Consider the following 24,574-nt stretch of genomic DNA (forward strand, 5'->3'; position numbering starts at 1 on the left):
TTTTCAAATAGAGCTTTATTGATAACCTCCAGCCACATTCTCAACCATATTCTTAGCTCCCTCTCTCTTCTCCTTCCTTCCACCTCCTTCCTCAGCTACTGGGTGCTCCTAGGGGCAAAATTAACAAAACGCAAACTCAGCAGAATACAACAGGAGGGAAAGATTAAACCTCTACTCCTTCTTGCTTGCTGCATTCTCTATGAAAATCTGCCTTCGCGCTTGATATTAGTAATATAAAAATTGACATGGTTTCTAGTGACATCTTTAGCATGACATTAAGTTTGACCCTCTGCCATGACCTTTAAGAAATAACACAACTCTTCCCCTTTCTCTTTCTACCACCTGACGGCTGCTTCAAACCTGGGGCAGAAGTTGCGAGAGGAATGTTCTGAAGAACTTCATGCAACGTGAACATGCTGAAGGATATTTGCTCATAGGGGGACCGCACCCCGTTCTCATACAGGCAGGCAAAAGCTATGGCTGGGATCCCAGTTATTGACAAGTCTGGATAAGGCAGCTCAATGTAGGCCAGGTCGGAGTAGGCGCTGGGGCCTTCGTAAATAACCCAGGGCTCAGTCCAGCTCTCAGCATCCCTAGGAAAGGTGCTGAGGTAAATCCCCAGGTTGACTCGGGATCTGGAGCTCGTTGGGTGGCAATACAGCACCCACGTTGGCATTTGGAAAGAAAAGCCCGATTGCGAAATACTTCCAGCTTTAGCATGTTCTGGATCAGCATGTCCTTTACCTGATGAGAGGTGACCAGAGCAGACACTAGAAGTTCTTGTTTCCGGAGGCTGTCGGTGGCTCAGAGACTGGCTGCAGAAAAAAGGGGTAGGTGAGGCAAGACTAGGTGGGTGTTTCTCATCAGACCAACCCTGAGGTAGGAAGCCCACATCTTTATCAGAGCGGGTGTCTCTCTGGAATACGCAAGTGTTGCGCTGCAAATAGTAAAGCGGAGCTGGGAACCCGATGATGCTGCCATGGCAACCGTGCGGGGTCTCCACAAGCCGCTGCACCAGCTGGCCTGAGTGAAATACGGCCCCATCATCCGTGCTGAGGGCCTGCACCCGGAAGCCCAGAGGACTCCTGGCGTTGCAGTAGAGCACGTTGCTGCCGTCCTCCTCATCCACCGACACCATCTGGCACTCGACGGTCTGCAGGTTTGGGATGAACTCGCCAAACTGCCAGCTCTGCCCGTGGTCATCGCTGTAGAAGGTGAAAGCATGAGGGGTGGTTTTGCAGAGCTTCCCAAAGCACTCTTTGCAGTCGATGTGGTAAGCATAGGCTGGCAATAGCAGGCGGCCTGACTTCAGTTGAATGCCGTGCCCGGGGCCTAGCGCAAAAGTGGCCCAGTCTGAAGCAAAAGGGAAAAGACAGTGTCAGGAACAATGACAACAGTCATGAATATAAACTGCTTTATATGGAGTCAGACACATTGGTCCATCTAGCTCAGGACTGCCTGCGCTGACTGACAACAGGTCTCCAGGCTTTCAGAGAGGGAGTCTCTCCCAGTCCTACCTAGAGATGCCAGGGATTGAACCTGGGACCTTCTGCATGAAAGGTACATTCTCTACCGCTGAGCTACAGCCCTTCCACTAAGTGGCAATGAAGTTCACATTTATTATGGCGCCAGCTTTTGTATAACAGAGTCCACTTCATCAGATGCATGAAGTTTTGTTCTCATTTGACAAGTGAGGAGGACATGTCAAGAAATAAAGTTGCAAACAGTGGGATCAAATGGCAATGAAGTTCAAACTACATAGTCTGTGACAATTCAATTAAAGCTTTTTGGTATGCAAAATGAACAGAAAGCTGATAGCACACTCATCCAAACTTTGCTCTGTCAGTGAACACCTCTAGTGGGACAAAAAACCATTGTTGTGATTTAATGCCACATGGAAACAATCAAACTTCTGGATAAGTTATAATAAATTGATAAATGTGTTACTCTTTGAGGTGCCACAAAACTCTTTAGGCATTCCCAGATTGCCACTGTCACAAACCAACAAATTCGGATAGCATAGTTATAGTTGGTTGGGAGCTCTTGTGCAACAAACCCTCTCTCCCCAAATATCAAAGCTTTTACAATGAAAAAAGTGTCAGCCAAGTTGCTTGCTTTGATGCAACATCACCCAACCTCCTCACAAACGAATCAGAATGAATGCTCATTAAATGTATCCCTTTTCCATTCCTTCTCCTTTATTAACATAAAAGATCATCTCACCACTTATATATCTAGTTGATCACTGTGCTCTGCAGGGGAAAGCTTCCTATAGATACCACCTTATCAGGAGGTCTAGTCCAGACAATGTAGGAATTGGGCCTTTAGTGTTCTGATACCAACCCTTTAAATTCCCTCCCCATGAATAATAGGCAGGCACTGTCTGTGTTTCACACCCTCCAACACAATGGGGCCCAAATCCAGGACACCATTTTCCTGGTCCAAAATCCTGTGCAAGATTGCGGGCCCAGAAAAGGTGCTGGGGCTGGGGGCGGGGAGCAAGTTCTTGGCCTGAAATTGTGTGAGACCAAAGTGCTCCAAATGGCTGCTGTACTGTCACAGTGGGAAGTGGGTCAGTTGGTAAGTATGCTGTCATCCTGCTAAAGACCATATTCTCTTTCAACAGATCTTTTAAGATGAGATCTTTCCCAGCCTGGATCTGTATTTAAATTATTTTTAAGATGCTTTAAAGATTTGTTATTATTAATATTGTTTTGTTGCTTCTTGGTTGTCACTGTGGATTCCTTTGGGAGCAAAGGTGGTATATACATTTCATAATTCATTCATTAAGTAAACTGCTCCTGTGTCTCGTACCTTCAATGGACACGCCAATAACTTGCTGGGTGAGATCAGTCACATGGCTCCAGCTGATGCCCTGGTCAGAACTAGACACGTAGCAGAGGCGGGCAGCATTTTGGCCTGTGATGATCTGAAAGGCTTCAGGGGTTCTGCCCAGGACAGCAATGAAAAACAAGAAAACCATGCCTGTAAGCTCATCATAGATAGGGCAAGGGTTCATGGACCGATGGTGTGCCAGAGTTGCTGTTTCAAGGGCTCGCATATCTTCCCACTGGCAAAGAAAGATGGTAAAAGAGTTAGGAAGCCAATTCATTTTTCTTCCCCGGCATCTACCGGTAGGGTTTCCAGACTCAATAGAGAACAGGACTTCTGTGCCTTTAATTGCCCTGCTCTCTTTTGAGTCTGGAAACCTTAAAGAGAAACCAGGTATAAACCTCAGGTTAAGAACAATTTCAGGTTAAGAATGGACCTCCGCAAGGAATTAAGTTCATAACCAGAGGCACTACTATATTGATCATTTAATTTGCTCTGGTCCATTCTTGGTTATTACGGTTGCTATATGTGTGGCTGAACAAGGTGGGAGTTTTAGAGTATCAAGAGGCACCAGTTATATTATTCCTGACAACAAAAGAAGTGGCAAAGAAAGCGCATCGCAGAGACAGATACAAGAACAGTCCGCTAGATCAGGCCCATCTAGTCCAGCATCCTCTTCTCAAAGTGGCCAACCAGATGCCTGTGGGAAACTCACAAGGATGTCACAGATAATTTCCTCTATGCCTTAAGTTTCAGTCCTGTCATATGGTGTCAGCAAAACTGACTTCATTTTGTCTTACATCCACAAAGTTCTTGTAGAAAGTGCCCCTTCTCAGCACCAGTAAGTTGGCATGAGCATCATCGACGCTCAGCCGCTCTTCTGCAAAAGCCAGCAGCTTTGCAACACAAGGGATGTGGAGTAGCGCTGGCACTCGGTAGGTCACTCCGCTCGTCTCCCTTTCAAAGAGGACTGTCCGGGCAGGGAAATGGCGAGAGCCCATTGCACTTGCAGCAAGGAGAGAAAGCCCTAAAAACAAAGAGAGAGTTTGGATGTATCTACACAGCAGACTTGAAACTTAAAAACCTCACAGCAAACATTCGGTCCGGTATACCTGAAGGAGCGTCTCCACCCCCATCGTTCTGCCCGGACACTGAGGTCCAGCTCCGAGGGCCTTCTGGCGGTTCCCTCTCTATGAGAAGCCAAGTTACAGGGAACCAGGCAGAGGGCCTTCTCGGTAGTGGCACCCACCCTGTGGAATGCCCTCCCACTAGAGGTCAAAGAGAACAACAATTACCAGACCTTTAGAAGGCATCTCAAGGCAGCCCTGTTTAGGGAAGCTTTTAATGTTTGATGGATTTCTGTATTTTAGTGTTTTGTTGGAAGCCGCCCAGAGTGGCTGGGGGAACCCGGCCAGATGGGCGGGGTATAAATAAATAAATAAATAAATAAATAAATAAATAAATAAATAATAATAATAATAATAATTTGTAAGCAGAGAACCTGTGAACTCTTTGAAGGGTGTGTGTTGTCTTCAAGGACAGCAAATCAATGTGCACCCAAGCCTCACGACACCTAATTCCATCTCTTCCTTTGGCTGAGGACAAGGATGGGGAACTTGCGGCTCTTCACATGTTGTTGCACTGCTACTCCCATAATCGCCGATAGCCAGCCATGTTGGGTTGGGGATGATGGGAGTTGGAGTCCAACAACTTCTGGGAGGCTATAGGTTCCCCACTCCTGACCTAGGAGAGAACTTGCTGCAGGCCTGTTTTAGAGCGCTACCAATAAGCTCTGTGTCGAATTCTTTTAATAAACTCTCTTTGTGGAACAGTGAGGTCTGCCTTGCGCCTTCGCTGACATTTTTTTCAGTGCCAGGAAAAAAAGTACATTTCCCCCAGATTTTGGATGAATGATGATGGTGTTGTTTTCTGCTAGTGTGCTTCCAAAGCTTTCTACTGTTGTTATGGGGTTGGTTTTTTTGTTTTTTGCTTTTTCTAATTTTTATTACTTGTATATGTCTTCATTTGAATATGTTCATATTATAATGTATTTTTTTTTACTTATGACTATTTTTTAAATAGGGACGCAGGTGGCGCTGTGGGATAAACCACTGAGCCTAGGGCTTGCCGATCAGAAGGTCAGCGGTTCGAATCCCTGCGACGGGGTGAGCTCCCGTTGCTCAGTCCAGCTCCTGCCCACCTAGCAGTTCGAAAGCACGTCAAAGTGCAAGTAGATAAATAGGTAAGGTAAACGGTGTTTCCGTGTGCTGCTCTGGTTCACCAGAAGCGGCTTTGTCATGCTGGCCACATGACCTGGAAGCTGTATGCCGGCTCCCTCAGCCAATAACGCGAGATGAGCGCCGCAACCCCAGAGTCGGTCACGACTGGACCTAATGGTCAGGGGTCCCTTTACCTTTACCTATTTTTTAAATACGTTTTCAATTACTCAGAGACTTTTTTGTATAACTAGGGATGGGTAAATCTGTCAGTCTACAGTGTTGGATGTGACTGTGATCTTCTGGTCTTGCTATGCCGGCCACCACAACATAGTTGTTGTAATCCTATGTAATCCTTTCCCATCCCCCAAAACAGAATGTTAGTAAAATCTAAAGCCGACTCACCAGCAGCCATTCCGACCTCATCCTTGACCATTCTACCCCATTACCCACATTTCTTGATGATGCTTAGCTCCACATTAGTCATGCCTGGCAATCACCAACTGACAAGCAGTGATGGCCGGTATGCCGGGATGATGTCCCAGGATCCCAACCCACATCGCCTCCCATGCACAATACAAAAACAGGCAACTTAACTGTTATGTACTGAGCTGAATCCTAGAACAATAGGATTCACAATCAGCGGGAGCTACCCAATCCAACTCCAGGTGGAAGTGAATCCGCAACCTGATTGGCCTGCTGGAGCAGCCAATCAGGCGGCTGGCAGAAGTGAATCTGCTACCTGATTGGCCTGTAGGAGCAGCCAATCAGGCTGCAGGCAGAAGTCAATCCATAATATAATTGGCCCACAGGTGTAGCCCTGAAGTAGCCAATCACGCAAGGCCCATTGTGTAAATAATGTATATAAGCAGATGGTTTGGGGAAAAGAGCCATTCGTCTTCTCTTCTCCTCCTTGATGACTATGAGCTGAATAAAGAGCATGAAATTCACTCTTGACTCTGAGTATATTTCACTGGCGACGAGGATGGGATCCTGCTGAGCTGACCGCCACCACGTACTGCACCGCAGCACCGCCACCTGCTGCACCGCTGCATCGCACCGTGCATCCAGGCTTCAGCTCCAGGACCCAAGGAACCCAGAATGGCAACCGACAGCAGCTTCTCGCCATTCAAACCAGCATCAGGAGACTGGGAAGGGTACGCCGCCCGTTTCAACTTCCTCCTGCAAGTGAAAGAAGTCACCAACGATGCCATGAAGAGGGCGACATTCTTCAGCGTCTGTGGAGAGGAGACGTTTGAAATCGCCCAGGCTCTCCTTGCACCTAGAGATGTCGCTACCGTCTCTTACAAAACAATAATGGAACGGCTGAAGGAGCACTTCTCACCACAGCCCTCGGTGGTAGCTTGCCGAAATGCCTTCTACGCAAAGCGGCAAGCCCCAGGGGAAACCATAACTGGGTTTGTGACCTCCCTCCGCCAAACCGCCCGGTTATGCAACTTCTCAGAATTGGAGAACATGCTTCGTGACCGCCTCGTCGGTGGCCTGAGGGACGAGATGTTGCAACGACGCCTCTACGCCAAAAAAGACCTCACGTTCCAGATTGCTCTGGAGGAAGCCCTGGCAACCGAAGCCGCCGAGAGGTCAACGCAAGAGGCACGACCGGCCCCGCCATCCCAACCGAGGGTCTACCACGAAGACCTCACCGACGAATCCGAATCTGACAGGGAGGAAGTACACCGAGTACAGCGGCGCACTCAAGCAGCACACACACCACAGCAGCCTCGACGAGAAGGAGGGAACTGTGCAAGCTGCGGGGAGAACCACGAGAGGAGGACCTGTCGTTTCCGCAACGCAGAGTGCAGGCAGTGCAGAAAATTGGGACACATCGCCCGGGTGTGTCGGGCTCGACTCACCCGTCGACAAGCATCAGATGACCGACCCAGGAGCCCCAGGTCACACGGCACCATGCACCAAGGCAACTCGACGGAGATCACGGACTACCAGGTATTCCAGTTGCCCCATCCCAGCACAGAGAAAATTTATATAGAGGTACAGATAGAGGGAGCCCCATGCCGCATGGAGCTGGACACGGGTTCAACTCTATCCATAATCTCGGCCCGAACATTAAGGGAACTGTGCCCTAATGGGGGTCCCAAACTAAGGCCGGCCCCATTCACCCTCCGGGACTTCCAGAAACGTAAGGTCCCTACTATGGGGGTGGGGACCTTCAGGGTGCAATATCGAGGGCGAAAGCAACAATTGGACTTGCTGGTAGTTAAGGGCCCCTACGTTAGCTTACTGGGACTGGCATGGTTTGGACCTCTGGGGCTAGCCGTTACCGGGGTGAACCGCACTAGCTTACAAGTGGACGTGGACGCCATATGCAAAGAGTTTCCAGGGGTTTTCGATGGGGCATTGGGACGATATACAGGACCCCCCATTGCCCTACAGCTGGACCCCGCTGTACGACCCATCAGGCACAAGGCCCGCCGGGTCCCGTTCGCCCTGAAACCCCGCATAGACGAGGAATTGGACCGGCTCGTGGAGCAAGGAGTGCTGGAGCCGGTGCCCAACGCCCCCTGGGAAACTCCAATTGTCACACCCGTCAAGCCTAACGGTTCGGTCCGCATCTGTGCAGACTACAAATGCACCATAAACAAGGCTCTCACGGCCCATGCATACCCAGTGCCAGTGGTCAGCCATGTCCTCGCCACCCTGGCTGGGTCAAAAATCTTTGGCAAACTGGACTTGGCCCAAGCGTATCAACAGTTGCCTGTGGACGAAGCCACAGCAGAGGCTCAGACGATTGTGACGCACAGAGGGGCATTCAGAGTTAAGCGGCTGCAATTTGGCGTTAGCGTGGCACCAGGCATATTCCAGAATCTAATGGACTCTCTCCTTAAAGGGATTCCTGGCGTCACCCCCTTCTTCGATGATGTACTGATCGCCGGGCCCACACCAGAGGAATTTGAGGACCGCCTCCGCTCCGTCCTGCACCGTTTCCAGACGGCGGGCCTCAAGGTGAAGCGGGAAAAGTGTTTACTGGGAGTGCCGCAGGTGGACTTTCTGGGATTTAAGGTGGACGCAGAAGGGGTCCATCCAACCGGTGACAAGGTACGGGCCATTTGTGAGGCCCCAGCGCCCAAGAGCAAGCCCAAACTTCAGTCATTCTTGGGACTATTGAACTTTTACCATGCCTTCCTTCCCCATAAGGCAGCGGTAGCGGAGCCCCTACACAGACTCCTAGATAAAAGGGCCCCTTGGGTGTGGGGCCAGCGACAAAGGGCCGCATTCCAGGCAGTCAAGGACTTGCTCGTCTCGAACTCGGTCTTAGCACACTTCGACGAGAGGCTGCCAGTGGTGCTGGCATGCGACGCCTCTCCCTATGGCATCGGCGCTGTCCTGGGACACCAACTCCCGGATGGAAGAGAGGTGCCGGTGGCATACTTCTCCCAGACGCTTGCTGCAGCCGAACGAAACTACTCACAGATTGACAAGGAGGGTCTGGCAATCGTGAAGGGCGTAAAAAAATTCCATGATTTCTTGTACGGGCGGCCCTTTACCATAGTGACTGACCACAAGCCGTTGCTTGGCCTGTTTGCCCCTGAGAAGCAGACCCAAGTGTTGTCTCCACGTGTCCTCAGGTGGTCAATTTTCCTTGCCGGCTACCAGTATGCACTAATCCACCGCCCTGGGAAGGCGATGGGCCACGCAGACGCCCTCAGCAGGCTACCACTACCAGAAACAGGCCCCGACCCAGCGCCTGCGCAAGAGGTTATGACCCTGGAGCTGCTTCCCGACCGACCCATTCAGGCACAAGAAGTTGCGCACCATTCCACAAAAGATAGGGTCATCTCCCGGGTCCTGGACTGGGTGTGGCGAGGATGGCCCAGCAGCAGCCCCGGGCCAGAATTCGCTGGCTACACAAACCGCAAAAAGGGTCCTCACAGCCCTACACGAGACACACCCAGGGGTAGTGAGGATGAAGGCCCTTGCCAGGAGTTATGTGTGGTGGCCGGGGATTGACAGAGAGATAGAGGCCTGGGTCCAACACTGCCAGACCTGCCAAGAATCCCGCCCGGATCCCCCAAGGGCCCCAGTCCAGCCCTGGGAGTCCGCCCGACATCCATGGTCACGCTTGCACGTGGACTTCGCTGGCCCCTTCCAGGGAAAAACATTCTTCATAGTGGTGGATTCCTACACCAAATGGCTGGAGGTCGCACTGGTACCATCCACTTCTACGGCGGCAGCCATCCGGGTACTACGTAAGCTGTTTGCGACCCACGGGCTCCCTGACACTCTCGTCTCGGACAATGGAACCGCATTCACGTCAGAGGAGTTCCAGTCCTTCACAGCGCAGAACGCCATCCGCCACATCCGCTCAGCACCATTCCACCCTGCCACCAATGGCCAAGCGGAGCGCATGGTGCGGACCACCAAGGACAGCCTCCGCCGCATGACACAAGGGGACTGGGAATACCGCCTTGCCGCATTTCTTCTAGCACAGCACAGCACCCCAAGCACAACGACGGGCCAGAGCCCAGCTGAATTACTAATGGGCCGGCGCCTTGCAACTAGACTGGACCGACTTCACCCCGACAGAGCTCAGGATGAGGTAGTGGTGGGGAAAGGCAGGAACCCCCAGACATTTGTGGCCCAGGACCCAGTGTATGCAAAGAATTTTGGGGCAGGCCCAGCATGGGTACCCGCCACAGTCACCAAGGTGACCGGTCCCGTGTCGTACGAGGTACTAACGGAAGGGGGGCAATGTTGGCGCCGCCACTGCGACCAGCTACGGCGACGATTCCCAGGAGGAACCCGGGAGGAGAGCGGGACAGAGGGGTCCCAAGGGGACAGCAGGGCAGTGAGGCCTGTAGAGCGAGAGGGGTGGGCAGGGGAAGCAGAAGCAGTAGGCACAGAGGGGCGCCCCGAGGCTGGAAGGACACCGGAACCAGAGCTACAACCTAGTGGTTCAGTGGCGCCAGACCAGACAGCCCTGGCACAGCCAGCAGCCTCCGAACACGAGCCAGAACCAGAACCCCTGACCAAGGAACACCCCAGGCCACAACGCACACGGAGGCGGCCAGCAGACCTTGGGGACTACGAATGCAACTTCCCGGGCAGGACTGGAACTTAGAGGGGAGGGGTGTTATGTACTGAGCTGAATCCTAGAACAATAGGATTCACAATCAGTGGGAGCTACCCAATCCAACTCCAGGTGGAAGTGAATCCGCAACCTGATTGGCCTGCTGGAGCAGCCAATCAGGCGGCTGGCAGAAGTGAATCTGCTACCTGATTGGCCTGTAGGAGCAGCCAATCAGGCTGCAGGCAGAAGTCAATCCATAATATAATTGGCCCACAGGTGTAGCCCTGAAGTAGCCAATCACGCAAGGCCCATTGTGTAAATAATGTATATAAGCAGATGGTTTGGGGAAAAGAGCCATTCGTCTTCTCTTCTCCTCCTTGATGACTATGAGCTGAATAAAGAGCATGAAATTCACTCTTGACTCTGAGTATATTTCATTAACCAAGAGAGTTAAATTGGCAAGAGGTCTACAAGTAGGACCCATAATCAATACATCACTATAGATAAACACAATAGAAACAATAACCCGAGGGGAATAGACACAGCACCTCTCCAGACAGCCTTTCGTTGCACCTTGATGACGATTTGTGCTCATGATGCTTTCTGGGTGGGTTAGACACAATCCTGCTTTTAAAACTCTTTGCCCCTTCAAATGTTTTGGAATGGTCACCCTGCTTTATTTCCAATCACTGCATATCCCATAACTTCCTGCTGAAATACCACAACTTTTTATACCACAAAATGTTCTGGTTTATTTTTCTTCTACTTTTGTTCTGCAACAGCCCCACCAGACGGCAATGATGTTTAACTAAACTAGACTAAAGCGGAATAAACCCACCAGTAACGCACTACTATTGTGTCAAGGAGATGTTGTAGGATACGCCCACGTTAACAGGCAAGTCTGCAGGGGCTCGTAATACAACAAAGGTGACAAGAAATTAATAAGTGAAAAACAACTTCATTTAAAAACGGTAACCAGACACAGGAGTGCCTGGCGTGCTATGGTCCATGGGGTCACGAAGAGTCGGACACGACTAAACGACTAAACAACAACAACAACAACAACAACAACAACAACAACAACAACAACAACCAGACACACAATTATTGTAGGATCCATAAATTTCAGGAGAAAGGTTTAGGTCCCACTATAGTACCAAAGATAGGGACCCAGGTGGCTCTGTGGGTTAAACCACTGAGCCTAGGGCTTGCTGATCAGAAGGTCGGCGGTTCAAATCCCTGTGGCGGGGTGAGCTCCCGTTGCTCGGTCCCAGCTCCTGCCAACCTAGCAGTTCGAAAGCACATCAAAATGCAAGTAGATAAATAGGAACCGCTACAGCGGGAAGGTAAACGGCGTTTCTGTGTGCTGCTCTGGTTTGCCAGAAGTGGCTTTGTCATGCTGGCCACATGACCTGGAAACTATACACCGGCTCCCTCGGCCAATAATGCGAGATGAGCGCGCAACCCCAGAGTCGGTCACGACTGGACATATGGTCAGGGGTCCCTTTACCCTTTACCTATAGTACCAAAGAGTCCACACAGATAGCTTTTCGAACACTGCAGACAAAAATATTTGTATTGCTCTTAGTGTGATTTTTCTTTTTTTCAAAGGAGCTGAATGGAGGCCACCGAGAACTGTAAGAGACAGTGCGGGCAGCAACACTATGTCAGATGGTGGCTTGGTAGGAAAGAGCAAAGCATCGGTGGAAAAAACAGGAATGGCCTAGGTAAGCACTGCACTCTGCACTGTTTTATGATTTCTTAGAGGAAGTAGGGTGAGTGTCACAGATACACTATCTGGGGAGGGGATGGTAGCAGCTGAAAGACGGGTAAGACAGGAGCAGTGCCCACACTACTGTACATTGCAGAATCTCCTCTTAATCCCTTCTTGGAAGAAGAGATATTACAAGTATAAGGAATGGAGGGAGAAAATCCTAGTCCATCTAGGCATGCCCCAAATAAGGAAGGAGACATCTAGAAACTTACAGAGACTACAGAAGAAAAACAAGCATGAAACCACAAACCTTGCCCCCTTTCTGCTTGGTAGGTGGTCTTTTGTCCCCAAAGCCACTGATCAGTTATTTATGTTGATCTGTCTTCATCTGAGCCCTTTACAAATTCCGCTTTGCTGACCGATGCAATTTCAGCAGCTTCCTTCCCTGCTTATGTGATGCCTTATTTCATTCGTCACGTTCTGACTCTCAAGCACCCCCCTTCCCTCTACCTCTGACCCAGTGGGCTTGCTACTTGTTCCATGGTTGGGGGGAAAGCACTGAGCCAGCAGCTTAATCAGCAAATGGAGGACAAAGACTTCATTGTCAGAGCACAGTGAGGACACAGTCAGCAATGTCCATGTGCGGATACCTGTGACCATCATTTTCCCTTTTATTTTTATTTTTTTAACTAACTGGGAAACTCTCACGGGGCATACCTATCTGTCTGTATATGTTGACTTCATTAGCTGCACATCTCCATAATCAGAATCATATGTCCGGTGTAATGGCAGTGAAGGGAGAATGCCATGTTCACCTCTCTAATGTTTATAGTGCTGGAGTAAGCCCATTGACTTATGTGGCTTTACTCTGCTTTTATCTGTGCAAATGGAAAGAAACCAGTCTAGCAGCCTTAAAGTCTGGGAAGAGGGACCTTATAATCTGAATTTCTACCCCTTCCTTCCTCAAAGTAAAGCCTGGGAACAGAATTCTGGGGAAACTGTCTTATCCTTTGTAACACCTGTGTAGATTACAAAGCCATACTTTGTACAGATAACAAATAACATATACCTAAAAGGGACCCCTGACCATTAGGTCCAGTCGTGACCGATTCTGGGGTTGCGGCGCTCATCTCGTGTTATTGGCCGAGGGAGCTTCCGGGTCATGTGGCCAGCATGACAAAGCATGGCGAACCAGAGCAGCACACAGAAACACTGTTTACCTTCCCGCTGTAGCGGTACCTATTTATCTACTTGCACTTTGATGTGCTTTTGAACTGCTAGGTTGGCAGGAGCAGAGACCGAGCAACAGGAGCTCACCCCGTCGCGGGGATTCGAACCACCGACCTTCTGATCAGCAAGCCCTAGGCTCTGTGGTTTAACCCACAGCGCCACCTGCGTCCCTAATATAACTACCTACCTATAATTCTCTGTTTGGCTGTTGGGCAATTTCAAGACTTGCCTGCTGTTCCTTCTTTAGAGATTAAGAACTGTAAGAAAAATACGGTACTTGAACTAGACAACCCCGAAGGTCCGTGAAGTAGGATGGGTGACCTGGATAGGGTACCAGATGGCAACTGATATTTATGTTTGGAGGATGCTTCGATGAGAGGGTGTAAGCATCAGAATTTATTGACTTTGACTGTGTACACATTAAGTACCATTTACTCTGACTCCAATGCAGCCCCACCAGAGTACACATTATGAGTACACACAATGTTAGCTGCAGTCCATATGCCTCTGATAGTTTATTGATAAACAGAATGCATTATTTCCTAATGAAAAGCTGCTCATGTCATTAAACTGTTCTCATCAGGCAATTATGTTGCTTGTATCTAGAAACATTGCAGGGAGCTTGTACTCTATATTTCCAGGTTTTTGATAAAGATGTTAGTAATAATTTTAATAATAATAATAATAATAATAATAATAATAATAATAATAATTTATTATTTGTACCCTGCCCATATGGCTGGGTTTCCCCAGCCACTCTGGGCGGCTTCCAACAGAGATTAAAACTACATTAAAATACATTTAATACAGACATTAGAAAGACATTTAACCATGGCAAAGCTAACCTGGTTCCATTTGTTTATCTTTCTTAACCTTTCATCAGCATTAAACAAGGTTTAGAGCAGGCACCCCAAACTTCGGCCCCCCAGATGCTCAGGACCACAGCTCCCATCCTCCCCCATCACTGGTCCTGTTAGCTAGGGATCATGGGAGTTGCATGCCAAAACATCTGGAGGGCCGCAGCCTGGGGATGCCTGGTTTAGAGTGCCCATGGCCAGCCAAGTTACTTGGGCACCTGAGAGAGAAAGCTCTATGGTTTCTCTCTCCCTGCAAAAGTACAATAATAATTAACTAAACAACAGTTTGATGACCATTCATGACGCCCGAATCAGCTGTCTAATGATAGGGCCAGCCTTGGAGCCTAGTTCATTTGCACAAACCTTTTTTTAAAAAATAATAATAATTGGTGCAATATGTGTTTGCTTATGTTAAATAAGTGGTGGAAAATAACAGTTTGTGACCACCGTTCAAAAGAAAAAGAAAATGGCACATGGTTGCAGTATCTTAGAACCTCAGAAACAGGAATTAGCATTATCCTCATGTCCTTCATGCTAGCAAACAATTTTTGTTCAGGTGTTTTGCAGTGCCTTTCACCTTCGCCATCATCTTGACCCTCATCTTCTGCATTTTGTCAAGCTTTCCCCAGCCTTTACAAAAATTGCTTCAGGCTGCAATCCTAAATATGCTTACTAGAGAGTAAGTCTTGCTGAACACAGTGGGACTTACTTCCAAGTAAACATGCATAAGCTAGCACTGTTCAGCTGACAACTAACATATGCATTTTATTCAACTTGACCCTACTATATGCATTCTTGTACTTGCCTGGAAAACTGCATTGCAAAATTTGGAGAAGTGCAGATTTTGAAGGATGGCTGCGATTTGGTTCTTGCATTGTTTCAGGAAGTATGAAGTTGGTTGGCATGCCTTTCAGTGGGAACTGATTCCAATTTCTTCCTTATTTCTAACCCCCATGCACTGGGGGACTTAAACTGCTGTTTTTCTTGAACTGGAGCAGCTGTTAACATAGGCTAGACTTTCTTGTATTTTGATTCCAGTCACAAATCAATTGACATGTTATGCGACTAGGATTCATGCTGACAGAGTTACTTCCAGTTCACTGAGCCGAGTCCAAATGTTCCCATTAAGAAAAGTGGGGAGGCGGAGACTAAACAAAGCAAGGAGCAGAAACCTGAGGACAAAGGGGACTGTGACAACTGAAGGCCTAGAAGATGGAATGAAACCAAAACAAAATGAGCTTTCAATACGTTGCAGGAAATTGATTTCAGAGGGCCTCATGGTTCAGAGCCATAATGGTTATCTAGTAACTCTCCAGCATAAGAGCAAAACTGACTAAAGGATGATGAAACCATGTACAAGGCTGTGGGAACTTGAACCTTCTATAAAAATAGTCATTCAGTGAGTTGTAATATGTGTTCCCATCCCATATTTAGAAAAATCACAGCATCACATTGACTAACATTGAATAAAATTACCTGGTTCCTCTATTGATACAGTATGTACTAAAAAGAAGAGTGGCTGCAAACTACTGGGGACCAAAGCACTGCAAAGTGATGACAACCAATTTAGATGGCTTTAAAAGAGGATTAGACCAAAGATGCCAAATTAGGCAGGGTCTTTTACCACTGAGACTTGAGACTATACAGTGGTGGCTTGGGCCACTGTGACGGGGGCAGGGCAGGGGCGGGGGAGACCAACAGTAGGTGGAGCTGGGGCAATGGCTAGCAGAACCAATCAGTTCTGCTAGTTGGAATTAAGACAATAGCCAGTTCCACCCCCTGGACTGGTTGCAAATAGGAATGTAGACAAGTGAGGGCATCCTGAGGTGGGTGGGGCAGTGCCCCATTTGCCCTCCAGTGAGACTACATTGCCCTATATTACCAGCACAATTGTACATCCTTATCATAAGCAAATCTTGTTTTATCGAGTGGGGAAGTCTATGGGTTTTCTCGTCTTGTTTGGGAACTGGTGACTGTACAGATATGCTGTATACTGGAGCTCGGGCATGATCATCTTTTGGCAGATCGTCTGGGTCTTATTGTCTAAATCCTTCTTGAGGTTATAGCCCAAGATTTTCGCATACCCCATCTGCAAGGGCTTCAGTTTATTGTCTATGATTTTGCTTCCATCAACTGATGTTTCCTCCAAGAGGCACATCTCCATCAGTTCCTTCAGTCTCTTCTGCAGAAGTTCGACCTCCTTGTACAAAGTCTTTATGTCCATCCTCTCTTGGATCTTAATCCAAAAGGTGTTATTGAAATGTGTGTAAAGTTTCCAGTCCAGAGCACTCCAATCTCTCGCCTTTTCCTTGTTTTCTGGACTCAGAGTCTGAACACTAAGCTCCTGGTGTTCAGTTTGAAATACAGTGGTACCTCTACTTACAAATAACTCTACTTACGAATTTTTCTACTTACAAATGGAGCTCCGTCTGCCATCCTGCATGCGGTTTAGATAGGATTTTTTCTACTTACGAATTTTTAGATAGGGTTGCTTCGACTTACAATTTTTTTCGACTCACAAATGTGTGTTCGGAACACATTAAATTCGTAAGTAGAGGTACCACTATAAACCACATCATCCAGGTCCCAGCATAACATATTCTTCAGAAGGATCATGGACTCATCAAAGTATTCAGCAATCAGCATCAGCTGGCAAGCCACTCCAAGAAAACTCCATGGACAAAGACAACAGGCATATAAAAGTTATGACGCTGGAAGATGAGCCCCTCAGGTCGGAATTTTCTTTCCCTGTACAGTCATCAGTAATGATGCCTTTCTTATGTAGTTAATCTCGGTCTAAAAGGGACTGCAAACAGTGAAACAAAGAACATACTGTAATACAACAACATACTGCACAATACTTAAGATTCCTATGGTATTGGGAAGGATGCCACTCTCATCAGCAACATTAGTTCCAAATCATTTCCTCAAAAGATGGACTTTCACACAAGCCTACCATGTGTTCATTTGAAAGCCCAGTGTGGTTTACTCCCTAGGGCGGCAGCTGTCATGGCACCCCCAGGCGGCAGAAGTCAGGACTTGCTGCTCATTAATCCTCCTCTCTTTACACATTAAAAGGGCACTTGCTTTTTATTTGTTTATTTACCACCACCCACCTTTGATGGATGTTCTGTGAATGAAACAACAAGATTCTTGTGAGTAAAAGGACTACACTTCACACCTGGGAAAGTACAATAGTTTCTACAGTTAACAGAATTCATTTGTTCTATGGCCATGCTGAATTCAACTATGAGTGCCAGAGGCACTAGTTAACTATAGTAGGATGACCAAATGGTAACTCCTCCAGTTCTGAACAGGCAAACCTTTATCATCATCATCATCATCATTATTACTATTATTATTATTATTCCATCCCAACCAGATTGTGGAGATACACCAAAAGCCAACCTGAGGCTTGAATGGGGAGCCGAGCCAATGGGGAGCCAAGCACAACAGCTCTGCCATAGGCTGATGGAACTGGAAGTCAGTGTAGGGGGTTGTTCATCCTCTGAGCTATGGCCATGCTGAAGTCATTATTATTATTTATTAAATTTATATGTTGCCCTACACCAGTAGATCCCAGGCGGTCCACAACATAAAATTGCAATATTAAAAATACAAAATACATAATAAAAACAAGGAAAAAAACAAACCAATAATCCCCCCTCCCATAACATCTTTAAAAGGGCACTGGGTGTCAATCAAGTACTTGCATGAGAGCGTTAGAACACAAGGAGCTGCCTTATACCAAGTCAGGACTACTAGTCCATCTAGCTCAGAACTGTCAACTCTGCCAGGCAGTGGCTCTGCTTGGCCTCAGGGCCTTTATAATCAATTGCCGTCTGATCTTTTTAACTGGAGATGCCAGTGATTGAACCCAGGACTGTCTGCATGCCAAGAGTATGCTCTAACCACTGAACTATAGCCCCACCCACCCAATAAACCCCACTGTCTAACAAAGATTCTTACATTCCACCAAGTATCCAATACAGTGTAACCTCATGTTACGTACTGTCCTCCTTACAAATGCTTCGGGTAGCGAGCTCCGCTAACCTGGAAGTAGATGCTCCTGGGTTGCAAACTTTGCCCCGGGATGCAAGGGGAAGTTGCACGGCAGCAGCAGGAGGCCCCATTAGCGAAAGTGCACCTCATGTTAAGAACGGTTTCGGGTTAAGGACGGACCTCTGGAACGAATTCATAAGCGGAGGTACTAGTGTATACGGATAGCATGTTCACCATCTAAGTATGACTCATTATGCAGCTAAATTATAACGTACCACCCACCCACAAATGGGAGGTAGCAGCAAGCTTCAGGCAACACCAACATTCAGTGAAGTAGATATTCTTAAGGGGGGAAAGAGGGGGTTGGAAACCCAAACAGCCCCATGAAGAGAGGACACATGTTCAGCGGTCACAGAACAGTGACCGGCTGTTAGGTGGAGTTGATGACAGTTGTATTCTGAAACCTCTGAAAGGCACCCGGTTGAGGAAGACAACTTGAGCAGCCTTTTCCAACCCAGTGCTCCCTTTGGATGTTTTGGATTCCCAACTCCCATCAATCCCAGGCAAACATGGCCAATGGTCAGTAATGATGGGTGATGCGAGGGCCACAGGTTTCCAATCTCCAACTTAAGTTTTTGTAGAATGGGGAACCTATAAAGAAGGACTGCTTTGAAACGTAGAGAAATGGAGGTAATATTTTCATTACAGGTTTTATTTTTCCACGAAGAAAGGTAAAATGTTTCCCACACTTGGTTCAAAGCACAGAATACCCTCTTTTCTTCTTCAAGGTCCTTGCAAATCCTGCAGCTGTTGATTTGTGTTTTGAATGTATGCAGCTGCAACAGAGGGCAAGAGGAGCTATCCCACGAATTTCCTCCTGCAAATTGTTCTCTTATCCCAAGTTCCACTCCTACACGTTGTATTCAGATAAGAACAAAGCCCTGAAAATGGGGAGCAATCGGAAGCTTTGAAGGAAAGAGACTTAGAAAGCAAATGTTGTCTTCTCTGCTTCTGGGATAATTCAGAGCTTGGTAGATAGATAATACTGGGAGGACAATTCAACTCCTTTACTATTTCTTTTGTTGGGGGTGGGTGGGGAGCAAACCTCCATTTCACGTTGCAGTTTCACAATTTGCTTACAGCTTCCGTGCTAGACAAACTCCACGCAAAGGTCTCCGGATCCTGTTCTTCATAGTCACCATCATGCAGCCTTATCCGGCAATGTCTTGTAAGGGTTTAGAATCCCTTTGGGGTCCAACATGGCCTTGAACTGCTGCATGAGAAGGACGGCCTCCCGGGGCTTACTGTAGTGGATATAATGCTTCTTCTTGAAGCCCAGACCATGCTCTGCGCTGATACTCCCACGGTACTGGGAAGTCCACTCATACACAAATGGCTCAATAGCCTCCAGCAGGGAATGACTGTAGGAATCTGCTGTGATGTTCAGGTGCAAGTTTCCATCTCCTGCCAAAGCGAAGTCCCAAATTGGTGGGTTTCAAAAGAGAAAGCAGAAAACACATTCAATTACTGGGCATCCAGTGCAGTGGCTCCCCCTAATTCCTCTCTTTGTTCTAGAAAGGTGGGTTATTTTAAAATATAATAAAGATTATTCATTAATAATATTTGTCTAAAACAGGCACCCCCAAACTGCGGCCCTCCAGATGTTTTGACCTACAACTAGCTAACAGGACCAGTGGTCAGGGAAGATGGGAATTGTAGTCCAAAACATCTGGAGGGCCAAAGTTTGGGGATGCCTGGTCTAAAAGCAAGGTAGACAAAGTGGCGCCCTCTAGATGTTGCTGGAATACAATTCTCATTATCCCACTGACCACGTTGGCTAGAGCTGGTGGGAGTTGTAGTCTAATAGTGTCTGGAGGGCAACACATTGGGTATTCATGGTCCAAGGGATTTCTAGAGGCCACTCTCCAGTAAACTACCAGTGCAATAAAGAAAGAATAAAACAAAAAAATAGGTAAAAAAACACAGTTGAAAGCAAGATGCAGAACAAATCATAACAGCAGTGAAAGATCGGCAGAGCAGATAAAAACTACCTCACACTATGTGCTGGAATGCCCATGAGGAATAAAAATGTATTTCCCAGTTGTCATAATGACATCACAGTTGGCACCAACTGAACTAGCCTGGGGAGGCCATTCTGTAAGTCAGGTACCATGGTAAAAACAAAACTAAACCCCTCTCCTCCCCTCTCCTGAGAGCCAGTGTGGTGTAGTGGTTAAGAGCAGTAGACTCATAATCTGGTGAACCGGGTTTGTGTCTCCACTCCTCCACATGCAGCTGTTGGGTGACTTTGGGCTAGTCACACTTCTTTGAAGTCTCTCAGCCCCACTCACCTCACAGAGTGTTTGTTGTGGGGGAGGAAGGGAAAGGAGAATGTTAGCTGCTTTGAGTCTCCTTCGGGTAGTGATAAAGTGGGATATTCAAATCCAAACTCTTCTTTTTCTTCTTCTATCATCAGCAACCTCCTTTCAGATAGCAAGCGGACCGTTTCATTTTCTTTTGGTGAAGTTATTTCATCACTCTTTTACTTTTGGCTGAGGCTGAGAGACAGAAGCTGACCGAAAGCCATCCAGCAGCTCCTAGAACTGTACAGTTGGAAGGGACCCCAAGAGTCATCTAGTCCAACCCCCTAGAGCAGGTGAGAGCTGAACCAAGGCCTTCCTTATACAGTGCTTTGCTATAAGAACCCTAAATCCAAATCAGTAAAGGCCATTTGTTTCCAAGCACATTCCAGCTTACCTAGGTGGCCATAGCCCACCACGTTCTTGGCATTTCCGCCCAGCCGTGTCCGCATGTCCGTCACCAGATCATAGAGTTTCTCCACAGGCAGAGAAAGGTCATATTTGTAAACGGATCCATCGCAAGTCAAGGCCTCTGTGATCCGTTCCCGCAAAGCCCACAGCGCCTGCAATGGACCCAAGCGGTGACTTGGATGGAAACGAAATGCTTTCGTTTTCATTCCACATGGATGGCTTCACAAAAGTGACCTGCTATCTGAACACTGCTGGCTAAGTCATCTCGGATACTTGGGTGTTTATGTTAAAAGAACCAATTAATCTTCAAAGAAATAATGAGCTTAGGCTAGCTTCAACAAATCACCAAAAGTTTATTTAGTGCTGGGCTGACATTATTTTTGTCATTCCAATGTGCGATTCCAGAGCAGCTTGTGTCTTCCTTTGCAGCATTCCAATTGGACCAGCCGCACACAAGTCTCAAAGGACCTGTTTCAGCATTTGTCCTGATTTGTTTTGCACGGAGATTAGCCTGCCAATTAGCTACCAGGTTAAGTTCAAGGTGCTGGTTTTGGTGTATCAAGTCATACAGAGCTTGGGACCTGGAGACCTGAATGATCATTTCACCTCTTATATACCCAACTGATCACTGCACTCCTGCAGGTACCATCTTATCCGGACGTCCATTCTGAACAATATAAGAACACGGTATTCCGTCTTGTGGCAGCTACTCTTGGGAATCCTCTCCCTTTAATATTAGGCAGTGCCGGCTCTACTGCCTTTTCGGTGGCTATTGAATACCTTCCTCTTTCAAGCTTTCTAAGCGAAACCTTTTGCAGTCTGCACCTGCCTTGGAATTGTTTTAAATGTGTTTGTATTATTTTGTCTCTTGATGTTTGCTTCCCTGGGCTCCTTTGAGAATAATAATAATAATAATAATAATAATAATAATAATAATAATAATAATAATAATTTATTATTTATACCTCGCCCATCTGGCTGGGTTTCCCCAGCCACTCTGGGCGGCTTACAACAGAAAAATGAAATAAAATAACCTATTAAACATTAAAAGCCTCCCTAAACAGGGCGTTCCACAGGGTGGGCGCCACCACCGAGAAGGCCCTCTGCCTGGTTCCCTGCAACTTGGCTTCTCGCAACGAGGGAACCGCCAGAAGGCCCTCGGTACTGAACCTCAGTGTCTGGGCAGAATGATGGGGGTGGAGATGCTCCTTCAGAGAAGAAGGGAGGGACATAAATTTAGTAAAAGTAAAACATTAATCAATGCTATTTGAGGAATGCCTAGCAATTTGGGATCACTGGTGCATGCCACATACACCAATATTTGCACATCCATTGGTACGCAGTTCAGATTCAAATCAGAGCCCCGACCCAAGCACAGTTAGGGAGAAATGGGAAATTACCTTTATTTTTTTATCTTCTGAAGCCAGAGTTCCCTCTGCTACCAAACCAGAGGCCATGACATGTTCCAGGAAGTGGCTCAGCTTTTCCTCATCATGGGCAGAATTGGAGCCTGAAGTCTCAATTAGCACATAGAAAGGACTTTCTGGAGTTGTAAAAGCAGAATCCGAAAGCAGACAGTCACTATCAGTTGCAACAGCTAAAAATCACACTATATTCACTGGAGTGACTCCTGCTGCACCACGCAGAAGGTAAGAAAACGGTGTTTCTCTGAAATTTTGGATCTTTTAAAAGACACTTTCGGTGGATCCTGCCAACCTGCCCAAAATGGTTCAACCAAAGGAGAGGAGGAAAAGTCACATTAGCAGCCATCTTATTTTTTTTATCAAAAATCTGTTTCTCTAGTATTACGAACCTAAAAGAAATCTCCAAAGAAAAATGAATCTGCGGAATGCCTCACAGGACACAGTTTCCTGGCCTATATCCTGTTTTTATTAGACTAGTTGCCAAAATTCAGAAAAAGTGGAATTTGGTTTAAACATTTTGGTTCCAGATTCTCCTGCCCACACCTTCCTTAGATGGCTCTGTGAATTTGTGAAAATGGTAGACAACTCTCAATTATATGTGGTGTAAAAAATGCATAGACTGGGGTATTGGTGAAGGTGGGGGTTCTTGCTATTATTGATATTAATTTTTGGTATCTTTATTTTATATGTTATTATGATTTATAGGGAAATGGTTTAAATTTGGTTGTGTACCTTTTGATGTTTTATTTATTGTTTCTAACTACTTTTGTTATGTTTGTAATTATGTATTTTAAGCAGCCTTGAGCATGGTTTTAACTATGGAAAGGTGCATACAGATAACATTATGTATGTATGTAATGCTTGCTAAAAATGTGTAAACACTGAATAAGAAGTTTAACAAAACAACGAAAATATTGATGCAAGGCAACATTAGGTATAATATGTGCGCATAGGTCCTGTGCAGTTTTTAAGACTACAAAATCCATGATGTAGTGGGAATGTGAGCAATAAATTCATTCAAGATTACAGCGGACAACTGAGTAGCAGCAAGCACAGAAAGCACCTAGGGAACCTCTACATTTCAATTCAACCATCTGATTCTATCTCTCCCCCCCCCCAACACACAGAATCGGTGAAGGAATCTCTCCTGTGAATTTTGCATATGGCCAGCTGGTACCTGAGACTGGGTTGGTTAATTTGAGGTGTTTCTCGACCAGCTTCATGCACTCGTTGTCCATGAACTCGTAGGCAGACAGGATTTCTCCCAGCATGCCCTTGCAGAGAGTGAAAGTCTTCAGGACCTGAGAGAAACTTGGACAACCTTTACACAAAGGAAAACATAAAACAATGGAAAAGAGACTTGCATTAAAAAACCAAAAAAAACTACTAGGCCTAGGGGGAGGCATGACATCACACCTATTCACATCAAAAAGCCTTCTAGAAAGGAGCCACATGTGTGCAAAACTGTAAAAGCCGCCCAGAGTGGCTGGGGTACAAATAATAATAATAATAATAATAATAATAATAATAATAATAATAATAATAATAATAAATGAAAAGGACAACTTATTTGCTAATCACAGAACTTTTCCCCCACCCCCAATTCTTCAGGCTGGAGACGTTGCATGTTCCTTTACACTTCCATGCTGCAAAACAACATTAACAGCAGCTTTAGGAATGACACCCATAAAATAGCTTAAGGCTGCAATCCTAACACCACCTACCCGAATAAGACCCATTGAATGTAATAGGAATAACTTCTGAGTGGACCTGGTTAGGATTTGGCTATAACTTGGGTCAGTGAATTATTAAGCAAGTATGACGAGCCTGTTGAATCAGGCATCCTACCTAGCCGCCTAAATTTTGCTTCCAGGACCTCATGATTACATTTCCCCATGTCATTGGTGCCAACATGTCCCATGACCACTGACTCCTCCCCAGCATTGTCCACCAGGCTATCTGAGCGGCAGGCAATATCTGCAACCTTTGGGCCAGGCAGGCAATTCACCCTGCTGCTTGTATGACCATCACACACCCTGATTTTGAAGCTCAGCCCAGAACTATTCCAGACATATGTGAAAAGTGATCTGTTGGTTACGTTAACTGCATTTTCTGCTCTTACCCTGCTGATTATGCCAATTGCTTTCTCTGTTCTTATCCCAACCTTTCCTAATAAGTCAGTCATCATATTCAGTGGAAACAAAATATAAATACAACCAATTTGTCTTTGAGGGCTGTACCAGTTTCACCATAAGCAGAGTTGTGTCCAAGTCTAGTATTGCTAAAATACCTCTAAAGGTAAAGGTAAAGGGGCCCCTGATCATCAGGTCCAGTCGTGTCCGACTCTGGGGTTGCGGCGCTCATCTTGCTCTATAGGCCGAGGGAGCCGGCGTTTGTCCGCAGACAGCTTCCAGGTCATGTGGCCAGCATGACAAAGCTGCTTCTGGCAAACCAGAGCAGCGCACGGAAACGCCGTTTACC

General features: G+C 46.8%; 2 protein-coding genes across 3 annotated transcripts in view; both read right to left on the reverse strand.

The window, feature by feature from the left end:
- Positions 1-22,196, reverse strand: NEU4 (neuraminidase 4). Its single transcript, XM_035134010.3, has 4 exons — positions 22,070-22,196; positions 3,633-3,859; positions 2,815-3,070; positions 1-1,353 (listed from the first exon to the last, which is right to left on the reverse strand). Exons 2-4 carry the CDS (start codon positions 3,831-3,833, stop codon positions 302-304), a joined length of 1,509 nt encoding a protein of 502 aa, XP_034989901.3. The 5' UTR covers positions 3,834-3,859; positions 22,070-22,196; the 3' UTR covers positions 1-301.
- Positions 18,586-24,574, reverse strand: part of D2HGDH (D-2-hydroxyglutarate dehydrogenase) — a 12,822-nt gene continuing 6,833 nt past the window's right edge. For both annotated transcript variants that reach the window (XM_035133704.3, XM_088670775.1), the window contains exons 7-10: positions 23,271-23,414; positions 22,070-22,212; positions 20,656-20,821; positions 18,586-19,362 (exon numbers count right to left, since the gene is read on the reverse strand). In XM_035133704.3, coding sequence (XP_034989595.3) covers positions 19,100-19,362; positions 20,656-20,821; positions 22,070-22,212; positions 23,271-23,414 — 716 coding nt within the window. In that variant the 3' untranslated portion in view covers positions 18,586-19,099. The remainder of the gene's footprint in view (positions 19,363-20,655; positions 20,822-22,069; positions 22,213-23,270; positions 23,415-24,574) is intronic.

This window comes from Zootoca vivipara, chromosome 5, assembly GCF_965207765.1.
Source record: "Zootoca vivipara chromosome 5, rZooViv2.hap1.1, whole genome shotgun sequence".
NCBI lineage: Eukaryota > Metazoa > Chordata > Lepidosauria > Squamata > Lacertidae > Zootoca > Zootoca vivipara.

Coding starts and splice junctions, on each gene's coding strand:
- NEU4 (XM_035134010.3), bottom strand. CDS start 3,833: ATGGGCTCTCGCCATTTCCCTGCCCGGACAGTCCTCTTTGAAAGGGAG. Junction 3,071..3,632: donor TCTACAAGAACTTTGTGGAT/GTAAGACAAAAT, acceptor TTTCTTTGCCAG/TGGGAAGATATGCGAGCCCT. Junction 1,354..2,814: donor TATTGGCGTGTCCATTGAAG/GTACGAGACACA, acceptor CTTTTGCTTCAG/ACTGGGCCACTTTTGCGCTA.